The sequence below is a fragment of the Theobroma cacao genome, chromosome 2 (genome assembly GCF_053813885.1).
Source record: "Theobroma cacao isolate CCN51 chromosome 2, ASM5381388v1, whole genome shotgun sequence".
In the NCBI taxonomy this organism is placed as follows: Eukaryota; Viridiplantae; Streptophyta; class Magnoliopsida; order Malvales; family Malvaceae; genus Theobroma; species Theobroma cacao.
This window is the reverse complement of record NC_142640.1, coordinates 45,682,840-45,695,151: the sequence shown is the minus strand read 5'-3', so window position 1 is coordinate 45,695,151 and position 12,312 is coordinate 45,682,840. Positions and strand designations below refer to the sequence as shown.

General features: G+C 35.5%; 1 protein-coding gene and 1 non-coding gene across 2 annotated transcripts; both read right to left on the bottom strand.

Moving 5' to 3' along the window:
* Positions 1 to 1,370: 1,370 nt before the first annotated feature.
* LOC148764328 (small nucleolar RNA snoR8a) lies at positions 1,371 to 1,463 on the bottom strand. The gene has a single exon (XR_016024955.1). It is a non-coding gene; the product is annotated as a small nucleolar RNA snoR8a (small nucleolar RNA).
* Positions 1,464 to 7,471: 6,008 nt separating this feature from the next.
* Positions 7,472 to 12,075, bottom strand: LOC18609839 (endoglucanase 8). Its single transcript, XM_007045158.3, has 7 exons — positions 11,808 to 12,075; positions 11,281 to 11,688; positions 10,642 to 10,734; positions 10,352 to 10,513; positions 8,783 to 8,894; positions 8,296 to 8,459; positions 7,472 to 7,973 (listed from the first exon to the last, which is right to left on the bottom strand). The coding sequence occupies exons 1-7, from the start codon at positions 12,030 to 12,032 to the stop codon at positions 7,650 to 7,652; spliced, it is 1,488 nt and encodes a 495-aa protein (XP_007045220.2). The 5' UTR covers positions 12,033 to 12,075; the 3' UTR covers positions 7,472 to 7,649.
* Positions 12,076 to 12,312: the final 237 nt, after the last annotated feature.

Genomic DNA, 12,312 nt, shown 5'->3' with positions numbered 1-12,312 from the left:
TAATAATAATAAATAAAACTAATTAAAAAAATTACTGTAAAAGGCTTTGAAACAGATATCTCACGGCTACAAACCGCGAGCTTTAAAACAAATAGCCACTTGCTCTAAAGCAAATAGCTCGCGACATCTCTACCGCGAGCTTCGAAATAAATAGCTCATGGCTTAGCCCTACAAGCTTTGAAATCATGCTACTTCAAAACTAATAGCCAATTGAAAGACAAAAGTCATGCTACTTCAAAACTAATAGCCAATTAAAATCATGCAGCTTCAAAATATCCACTAAGTCCCTGTACTCATGCGTTTTATTCAATTTAGTCCCTATACTCAAAATCGAAGCAATTTAATCTCTTGATTTTGAGAATTGCTTCAATTTAATCCCTTCCACTAACGACATCCAATTTTGCCATTAAAAGGATGATGTCAACGTTGACATCAGTGCTGACGTGACATATTTTCATGATGTGTCACCCACACGATGACATGGTAGTGCCACGTGGCCCTAATATGATGTCGTGGCAATGCTAACGTGGCAAATAAAAAAATTTTCAAAAAAATTTTTTTGTGCCACGCCATAGGAACTAAATTGAACAAAAATATATAGTATAAGGACTAAATTGAACAAAATTGAGATGTTGAGGGATTAAATTGAAAAAAATATTTAAAAAATATAAATCTTTAAGTTGATGATATATATACTGATTAATAAGCCAAATATTTAAGTGCAAAAGATTTATGGTGTTAAAAAATATATATAAATATTTTCATACTTGATTATTTGACTCTAAAATATATACATTAATTTATCTTCTCCGTAAAAATTAAGTTTGAATTCTCTTTCAATAATAAAAATTTGAAAAAAATTTCATACCTAAAGTCAAATTTAGATGAATAACTTACATTATATCGAAATAAAATAATATAAAAAGACTAAATAATTTTTTTCCTATTTATAATAGTATAAAAATTTGAAATTTATTTGACTTAATTTTTAACTTGAGCTGAACGCAAATAAGCAAAATAGGTTGATTTAGTTACAACTTTCACAATTTACAAATATTCATTCTTTTGGAATTATTTAACTTTACCCAATTTACCTTTTATTTAAATTTACTCAATGTTTCTTATAAAATAATTTTATTTAAGTTCAAATACCGCAATCAAATTCTACTAACTTTAAATTTACATTACTAATTTGGATCTACAAAAAAATAGTAAATACAAAATAAAATTGTATAAATATTTACAATTATATTTAACTCTATCAACCATAAATATAGTCTTCAATCCAAGAAATTTCAACCTAAAGAATATAACTTGAAATATTAAACAAATAAAAACATAAAAAATAAATAAAAAATTAAAGAAGTGGAGTAACTCAGATTCTATGGATGTAATAAGAGGTTTGTCACGCTCAAATTAAGCAAGTCAAAATGAAGAATTATTTTTATAATCATAGCTAACTTCATATCTCCCTTTTTCATCGAACACAATGCAAGTTGTTCATCTAAATTTGATTTTAGGTATGAAATTTTTTTCAAATTTTTCTTATAGAAGGAGAATTCAAACTTAATTTTTGCAAAGAAAATAAATTAATATACATATTCTACAATCAAATAATCAAGTATGAAAATATTTATCTATATTTTTTAACACCTTCAATATTTTACATTTAAATATTTAGTTTATTAATAAGTATATCCACCATTTGCTTAAAGATTTGTATTTTTCAAATATTTTTTTTGATTTAGTCCCTCAACATCTCAATTTTGTTCACTTTAATCTCTGTACTATATATTTTTGTTCAATTTAGTCCCAATGACGTGGCACAAAAAAAATTTTGAAAATTTTTTTATCTGCCATGTGGCACTGACATGCTAACATGTTAGTGCCACGTCATCATATTAGGGCCACATGGCACTACCACATCATCAAGTTGGTGCCACGTTGCATGCCACATCATCGTGTGGGTGCCATGTCATCAAAATATGCCACATCAGTGCTAATGTCATCTTTTTAATGGCAAAATTGGATTCGTTAGTGGAAGGGACTAAATTGAAGTAATTCTCAAAATCAAGAAATTAAATTGCTTCGATTTTGACTACAGGGACTAAATTAAATAAAACGTACGGGTACAAGGACTTGGTGGGTATTTTGATCATTTCTCTTTCAATCAAAAAACTTCATCTCATGTATGAAAATTTTATTTTCTTATATTTCAATTTAAAAGAAAAATTTCATGCAAGGGCAACAAGCAAAAGAATTCTAATTTTTTGAAAAATAAGAAAAATACAAGTAAAAAAAAAGATCAAACAAGAAATTATATATAAAAAAACTTACTCAAAAAGATTCGCAAAAGAACAGACCTTGTTCTAAATTTTGTTTTGCTTTGAATCTGAATGAAGAAAATTGTTCATAGTAACTTGATATTTATAGGCCACATAGAATCAAGGTATTTATGAAAAAGACCTTAAGTTTATCTAAACAAAGTTGAAGTTCTGCCATGAGAAATGAAGAAACGCAAGAAAAAAAAACTGATAAATGAAGAAGAGTTTGGCAGAGCTGGTTGGTCAAACCCAAATTGGCGTGCCACTTTGTAAGGAGAATATACCTCGATAGAAAGAAAATTTCTTTCTCCACCTGAACTGGAACTCTCAATCATAGATGGCAATTGGGAACTGTGAACCCATATACAAAAGTTAATACCATGTGAACTCATTCTTCCAAACTGTAGAAGGTGGCAATCATAATAAATTCCAAGATCACCAAATCCATTTATGGGCTGCACATAAGATCTGGGATTGAATTTTTTTGCCACATCCATCACTTCAAGAACATTACCTCTCGAGAGTCAATTATGCCACACCCAAGCTATAACTTTCCTAGATAAAGGACTACTCACAAAAAAAAAATGCAAAAGCATATGCATTAGGCTCCGGAGCGCAAGTACCAAACCTTTCCCATATAAAAAAAATTTCTTTCAATAAAAAAGTTTCATCTCATGCATGAAAAATTTCTTATTTCATATTTTAACTTAAAAATATGAAAAAAAAAATTTCATGCAGGGGGCAACATGCAAGCAAAAGAAATTCAATTTTTTTTTAAAAGCAAGAAAAATACAAATAAAAAAAAAGAGAGAGAAAACAAGAAATTATAAAAAGAAGAAAAACTTACGTGTTCAAAAAGATTCGCAAAAGAACAGATCTTACTCTGAATTTTATTCTACTTAAAATCTGAGTAAAGAAAATTGTTCATAGTAGCTTCATATTTATAGAGCATATAGAATCAAGGTTTTTATGAAAAATATTAACTTTCCTTTTACGATTTGTACCTTGAAAATCTTTTTCTATGAAAATATATTGTTATATAATCAATCAAATATTACACTAAACAGTAATATGTTACTACCTAAAACATTACTGCTTAAGATGTTACTATCCAAGACAGTACTACCTGAGGCGTTACTGCCTAAGGTGTTATAGTACAATACATTATAGTACAAAGTAAAACTTTTTCGTAAAGTAATGCATAAGAATTATTCTTAAGTAAGAATTCTTATACAGAGCACCAAATGTAGATACTTGATTTTGGTTAATACTTATTCTCTAAAGAATTATTTTACAACATAATATTGTACAAAGAACAATCAAAACGAGTGAAGCACTACTTTACGCAGAACAATTAAAATAAGTAAAGTGCTACTTCACGTAGAACAACAAAAACAAATAAAGCGTTACTTCACGTAAAACAACTAGAATAAACAGAGCACTACTCCATATGAAACAACTAATATAAGTAGAACAACTACTTCGCATAAAATAACCACTTCACATGGATAACAGTGAAAACAACCCGGAATAAGTAGCAGGGTTCCAGGGTTACTTTCAACTTAAGATGTTCTAGAGAGTTTGGCTTGGTAGCTCATATATGAAGGTAGTTAAAAGGTCTTCTTCTTAACCTTTTCTTGAAGTACAAGTGTTTCACTTTCTTACCTTGTTTTCATTTACTTGTTCACATACACCTTCTTCTCTTGTACCTATTCACGCACAGTTTCTTCTCTTATACCTGTTCACATACAACTTTTTCTCTTATACCTTTTCACACATACCTCTTCTCTATTACCTTTTACTCAAGAACAAGTCTTATTACTCTCAATTATAGTAACGGTTACTCACATTAAAGCTCTTCATAATAATGTCATTCATCAGGCGCATTAAAGCCTCACAATTCATTTATAGAGGCTCTCCCCCCCCCCCCTCCTCAAGGGCTAACACATTATCCTCTAAAGCTTCTCTCTCCAAATTCTCTTTCTAATTCTCTTCTACTCTCTAATTCTCTTCTTATTGTCTTTCACCTACCACAACACTTAGTACTTCAAAAATTGCTCCAATCTTCCTCTCTGCTATCTCCGGCGCAGCCTTTTACTTGTTTATAATACTTCCTTTCCCTATCACAAGAACCATTTTTACAATGACAAATAGTACACTTAAGCTCCAAAATGCCACAAAAAAGAGTTGCTTGAATCTTTCCACTAATTGATCAGACATGGCAGGGAGAAGCCAATTCCAAGAACTATATTTGATAACAACAATAACTTTCACAAATTCAGGGATGCCCAGCATAGTAAATAATTTTTTCCTAAGATTTGAACTAAAGAGGGCCATTAAGATGCCAAAAGTCATACCATAGATGAATTCAGTTAATAATTCAAGGGCAACTTACCTCTTCTTAATTTTCAACCATTAACAAAATCTTTAGTAGTGATAAATTCACTTCAAAACTTGACCCAAGGAAAGTTGGACTAATTACTCTTAGGATTGCATTCAGTCTTTCCATCTCTGTTTTTGCTGCGTATCAAGATGCAAAACCTGTATATGAATTGGGCCGGACTAATTAATCACTTTAAAAAGCTCACTCAGGCCTGGGCTTGGTTGGCCCAAGCCTACCTAATTAAATTAAATTTATTTTAAATATTAAAAAATATTTTTATGTTAATAATTTTCAACATATAGTTGAATTAAAATTAAATTAACAATTTTTTTATTAATATAATAATATCTCAAATTGATCGAACCTAAGGCCTAAAAATCATGTGCCTAGCTCGAAACGAACCTAGTGGGCAACTCGATCCATGGACAAGTATACTTAATATCATTATCATTTGCACACCCTTATACAACTTTATCTTGATTAGCAAAATGGGAGGCTATAGAATAGGAGCCGAAAACTCAAGTCATCATGGCAAAGGTGAAGTGGGATGTTGTTTACGTAAAAACTGAAGGTTAAGGGAGATCTAGGAATCATGAACTTACTCGACAAAATCCAGCTTCATTGTGTATATGGTAATGGCAGTATGGATGCGAGCGAAACTCACTTTGGAGGAAAGTTATTGATGATAAATATGGGGTGTCAACACAAGAATATTGGATTCCTTCTTCATATTAATCTTGGGAGGATGTCAAAGATGCGTAGAGATGTTCTCAATATTCAAAAGGTGAAGAACTCCCAAACTATTTCGCAGTTTCTTAAACAATGCTCACCTAGGGGGGAAAAGGAGAGGGTGCAAGGAGATAGTGGTTGATATGTGGAGCAGGTTTATGGACATTGTGGAGGGCTAGGAACGAAACAGTTTTCAGAGGCAAAAAATGGGATTGGGAGAATGTGGTGTCATTTGTGAAACTTCTGTCTATCCTTTGAGTGAAGTCAATTGAGGGAGTGGAAATATATTGTGATGGAATCCACTTGGTACGGGGACTAATCCAAGGTTGATGCTTAAGGTCATAAGAAAATATGAATATGGCCAAAAGGAGATGCACAAAATGGAAACAACCCCGAATTAATTTTCTAAAACTCAAAACGGATGAGTCTACAAGAGGAAAATGGGACCCGCAGGGGTGGATGGAATATTGAGAAATGCAGAAGATAACATCCTTCCATTGTTCTCGGGTCCTATTGGTGTCAATCATTCGAACTTCGCAGAACTGTATGCCATCAAAAGGGCCTTGGAAATTTTTAGCAATTCATAACGGTTCTGCAGAAAATTTTTAATCATTGAATCAGATTCGAGCACAACGGTGCACTGGGTCCTTAACACAGGTAAAAGACAATGGAAGAGTTGGAAATTGTTTCCACATATTGATTCCCTACGAGAGACTGTCGACTGTGTATTCTTTTGGCTATTTTCCAAGAAGCTAATGGATGTGCCTTTTTTTTTTAGCAAAAGCAGGCATTGACAAGGAAAAGCTGTTTGTGGTCTGGTTGTGACAGTGAACAACAAAAACTAACGTACGTGCAGGTATGCTTGTTTTTTATGATTTTTCTACTGGAAATATTGGGGATGTGGTTCATATATGGATTTTTTTTGGTGTGTTTTATGTTCTATGGGCGGCCTATACGTACGATGGCTCTCTGTTGAATAGCAAGATGTTTTTTCTTTCCAATTGTTACTTGAACAAGTGAGGCGAATGGCTTGAGCAGTGTACAATACTGTCTCTTGTGAAAAGTGGTGGAAAACAGATTGGGAAAAACAATTATATACTGATCGTTATGGGGAATGGCTTCTGGATCTTTGTCACTGAATTGGGATGCCGCAGAGTGCAAAACTGAGTTGAACTGGGTGTGAAAAAAGGGTTATATTATATTGCAATATGTTGTGGAGTGATGCTTGGCTCATAAATAAAAGTTTTGGCCTTCTTGTTGTTAATGTATCTTTCGTACGAGAATAATAAAATGAGATGATTTAGCAAAGAAAAACACGGCCGGCTTCACCAATTTTTATTCTGACCTAAGGATTTGAAGTTCTTAAAGTTAAATCTTAGTAGTGCAATGACTTGGTTTTTATATATTAAATTAATTATGTGTTGGCTTTGAAAATATTCTAACATAATCAAGCAAAGTGACTTAGAAGTTGATAGCATTATCAGACTTAGGAGCATCTACAAATAAATATATCATCCACGTTCTCTCACTTTTACGAAAAAAATTTATTGTTATCTTAATTGTGATAAATGCAATAAATTTTGTCAAGATTTAGTTTTTAAATCTGTAGAGTCAGGATGTATTTACATTGTGCATTGTGAACGTATCGATCATGGGTCGTGGTAGGTGGTATCTAGATGCTGGCTGTGTTAAATATCTTCAATCTATTCGAAGTAGTTGTGCTGGAGAATGCTGGAAATATTGTCTTGTTGATTTGGATGGCAGTGAAGAAACTATGTCAGTGATGAACGTAATGAATGTGGCTCTCATGGGCTATAGCCACCTAAAATGCAGGCTCAGTAAGAGCAAGGATGCTCGTTGGGCCGAGGCTTCGCCTTGGTGACAAGAGGAAGAAGTTAATGAGCCTCCGAATAACCTTTCATGCGGGGTTAGCCTAGTTACTGATTAAATATTTACACTTTTTTCGTATTATGCTAAAGGTGGCATCACGTTATAGAGACAAGGTTGGATATGATAACCATACTTGACAATGATCTTAGAAGTTTGCCCAACGGAAAAAAGGATGCTCTGATTTTAGTGTACCAACGCAACTTGCTTCGTTAATTGGGAAACAATTGGAATCTTTTCATATGGCAATAATAGAGGCAGGGTGACCATTTCGCACACCACTCAAATTATCATCTCATCCTTTCGCACTTTACATTTTACGGAAATCAAGGGTGGGCTGAAAGGTATGCAAGAAGGCCCACAAGAGGAGCGTTGATGTAAGTTGTGGGCTCCGACTCTTGAAAATAAGGCCTCGAATCTGGAAAAGCATCCGACACATTGGGCCCACCGACCACTGCTCCCACCAATAAATTGGGGTTGGGGTTTGGGCTTAGGTAATAGCTAGACCCCGCTTTGCACCCGATGCGGGCCGGGTGGGCCCCCACCGACGGCAGTGAGCTGGCCCTGTGATGAATCCTCTGAGGAAAGCGTGCACCATAGCCAACCATGTACGACATTCCTAGTGGGTTATCTCCCAAGATGTAGTCCACCTAAAATTTCCGCAAAAATCAACACACGTTAATTTAATTTGTGGTCCTTTTCTTATTTACGTATATTCAAGGGCAAAGAGATAGAAGAAAAGCCCATGATCACGTGAGGGCTTTTGATGATCATACATACATAACAAACATTCTTATATCAAACATATATAGTTACTTATGCATCATAAAGACAAAATCTAGCCGTTGATTTTGGATATGGTCCCCCGATTTAACTGTGATGTGAATATAAAAGGGTGGAAGGTACTATCTTTTTTTCCTCCATTTTTTTATAGAAAAAACAATGTGAAAAAGAATAAATTAAATTAATTACCTGGCGTTTAGCCAACTGTTTGAGAAGGGCAGCGGAGGCTGATCTTTCACCACATGGCACCACCTTGTTAGCGTGGCTTAGATAATTAGAATAAGCTAGAAGTAGGAAAGACAGTGACGTTACATGCTGCATGTTACTCCCTCCAGCCTTGAAGATCAAGCCACCTTTTTTGTTTCCATGTAAAGGACAGGGGAGAAGAGAGAAAAGGAGTGAGTTAATTAATTAATCAGCAGAACAGCACCTGGATCAAGCAATCGCTTAGCCGCAAACAGCACTTAATTACAAAACGATTATTTGCAACACAGCTGGTCCAGCCTTATAACACATGTGACAAACTTAATCATATGCTTTTCCATTTATAATTTATAAGGTACTTTTTTCCCCCGACCAGAGATCTGTGATTTTAATGTTATATATATTTTAGGCTATCATCTTTACTATCAATGTTCAATGTGCTCAAGTAGACAAAAAGAAGACAACCATTTACCAGGAGAGTATTGAACTTGAGGATGAGAAATTCCAGGCAATAAAGAACAAATAAAGCCGTCAGCATTTTGCTTGAAGGACTCGAAATAGTCAGCTTTTCCCATCAGCACTTCCTGTGACATAATTTTATTTTCATTAATAATAATATTGAACTACTTGTTTTGTTTGTCATATATATCAGCTTCAATGCATAATACTGCACGGCCTGATAAATTTTAGTTAGTGCAAAAACCCATAAATTCAATGTTCATGCACATAGAGGATGATATAGAATAATAAAAAGCATATTAAATGCATGAATAGGACGAAATCATGTAAGCTATGTGTGTGTATATCTATATATATATATATATAGTATCAGAATATGTTAAGAGTGAAAAGGTCCTTAACAACGAGTCGTTATCATCTTTCAAGAAAAGTTAACGTGGAAATATAATGCGTGAGCATGGGAAGGAACCATCGCCCCAGCCTTTAGGCACATGCATGTAGCAGAAACTCACTGATTGGGGACCCACGAGAAGCCAGATCTCCCAGCCAGACTAAGCTTAGACTTTGATGCCACCTCCAGTTCAGCACAAAACTTTGGTTAATGATTGAGGAGACAAGACACCACCAAAGCAACCCTAAGTCCACTTAATTCTCTCAAAAGACAATGTTACCGTCACGGGCTCTAGTTCTCATTTCTTTATTAACCTCTTTGGCCCCAAATATATTTTAATGTTTCAGGAGAATGTCCAGATTGGGTTGTCAACCAAAAATTATACTCACATGAAACCCAAATTCTATGCTACACACATCATCACGTGCAATAATCACGTACCCTCTTCCCTGTCACATTATTGTTTTATTTAGAACTTTTAATTGATCAATTACATCTTATCTAATTAGTAGTACGGTCAAGATTATAGACCCACAGTAAGGGACCCTCTCCCCCACCCCAAAGGAAATCTTTTTTTGTGCATTTTCATTTTGATGTGTTTTTTTTTTTTTTTCATGTTAGAAACTATAGCAAGAAAAAGGATATATAAAAGAAGAGATGAGAAAGTTAACAATAGAAAGTATGGCTATCTATCTACCAAGTACCTTCGCTTTGGTTTAAAATCTGACGAAAAAAATCTAACTTTTTCCTCGTGGCCTTGAAAATAAGACCAACACTTGACACCTTGCAACTGTTTTCAGTTGATCAAAAGTCTAAAAAGACATCAGAAATGGGGTTCAAAAATGTGAGACCCCACAGAATGTGAGGTCCACCAAAACCATGATCTAAGTTGATTCCACAGACACGTGACACTCAGACACCTTTTCTTTCTATTTCTAACCAGAGAGGAGAAAAAAAACCTAAATAAAAACAAACCCCTACATTACATACCCCAACAAAGATCACAAGACAAGAAGAACAAAAACACTGCACTAGACAAATAAACAAATAAAAACAATTTGATAAGCACACACATATATATACAAAGAAAAAAAAACCCCGCCCAATTAAAAAACATTCGTATGATTATAAATGATTAAACATAATCCAGGGATTAATTAAGGGAGGGTTTTTCTTTGTTTTTTTGTTCACCTTGGAAATGAGGACATTAATCCCAGCATGCTTGTTATCCCAACCAAACTCATTGATGGTATCTCCAGCTCTCAAGATGACCTCGTTTTTCACTATATACTCTCTGTATACGCGCTTCCTTGAGGCCTTGTGTAGCCAAGCGGCTCCCCAAAGCAACTCGTCCTGCAAATGTTTTATATTCCAATCCCAATGATATGATCCTTCAGTCAAAGTTGTAGACTTTCATGACTTAATCCAACGGTTCATATTTATTGTAAAACAGCAGTGGTAAAAAAATCTACATATCTGACCTGGTACCCATTCACGTCGCAGTAAAAAGGGCACACTGCAGCGTGCAGGCTGCCACTGTAGGCACCCCGGTGCTTGTCAGCAAAGTTGAACACCTACAGTGCAAAAACCATTTTCCCCAACGGTCATTTTCTCGCGATATTTTCACCATAAACACGATAAAATCCTATACTATATACTACTATTTAATGGAAAAACCAACATGATCTTCATTTGTCATCAAAATGAAAGGCCACCTAAAATCGTACTTACAATATTACTACAGTAACAAATTTAGCGAACATTTTACTATTCACTAATTATTAAGGCACGGTTTGATACTGAAAAAACGAAATAGTAAAATTGCATCGTTATGTAAAGAAATAAAAACGTTAAAAACATTCTTAACCCGTGACATGAAATGGTTACATCTCCTTTTTCTTTAATCAAAGAATAGTTTCTGAAAAACAAAAAGCACTCTAAAGACGCAGCTGTATATTTCGAGATCCAACTTAACAGACGCAAAGGTAAAGTCGATCTCATTTCGGACGGTAAAAAGGTAGGAAAACTTACTTTAACTACTGAATCCTCTGTAAGTTAAAAATCACTGAGCAAAAACAATATTAAGTTTAATACTGATTGAGGTGGTGACAGTGACGCACCCTAACGGCTCGATTGAGGAGCAACCTCGAGTAAGCGGGGTCACGTGACCTAAACACAATGGAAGCAGCGGCCAATGCAGCGGCGGTTTCACCTGCCACGTCAGAGCCAGGATGCGAATTATCGATTTTGTACACCGTACGAAGCGTGTCCATATCCTCCGGCCTTTCCCAGCAGCTATGATCAGAGTACGCATCTCCCACTTGTACGTACACCACTCCAGGCTTTGCAGTTGCTTTCAACAGGTAATCCGTCGACCACTTCACGGCTTTAACGGCGTTCTTTAACTCCGGCCCCATGTTCCTCCCGAAATCTATGATACTCCAAGCCAATAACGTCGTCGTAAATGCCATTGGGAACCCAAACTTCACGTTGTCTCCAGCGTCGTAGTATCCTCCCGTTAAATCCACCTGAAACCGAAACATTAGACGCCGTTAATGATTTAACTATAACTGAAGAGGTTTTTTTTGTTTTTTGACCTTTTACTGAAGTAAAGGGGAAATGTAGGGAGTTGGGAGGGAGTAGGTACTCCAGCAGTTGAGCCGTCATGCAATGCGGAGTCGCAGCGCCATTTTACGCGTTGATCTGGGGGCAGTTTGCCTGATCGTTGGCCTTCGAAAAAGAGAATGCTCTTGCGGAGAGCGTCGTGGTAGTCGTGGCCGCCAAGAATTGGACGAGAAAAGACGAGTAAAGCAAAAGAAAATGCGACAAGTACCGGGAAAATCCCCGGATATGAGATGGATTTTCGCGCCATCCTTTTTCGGGAGGTTTGGGCTTGGGGTGCTACTTACTATACTGCCAAGAAAAGAGCACAGACCAACGTGGTTCTTTATACTAAAAGCATCATCGGATTCCAGAGATTATACCAATGGGGACATGCCACGTGGAGAGACATGACTGGGGGAAGTTGGTGTTCCAATGCAGGACGTGCTTGACCGGGTTAATAGTAGCGGCTGTTGATAATTCTGGGTTCGGGTTGTGTCCGAGTTTGGCCCATCCGTTTTTATGAGTAGCGGTGTCGAAGTGGGAGAAGT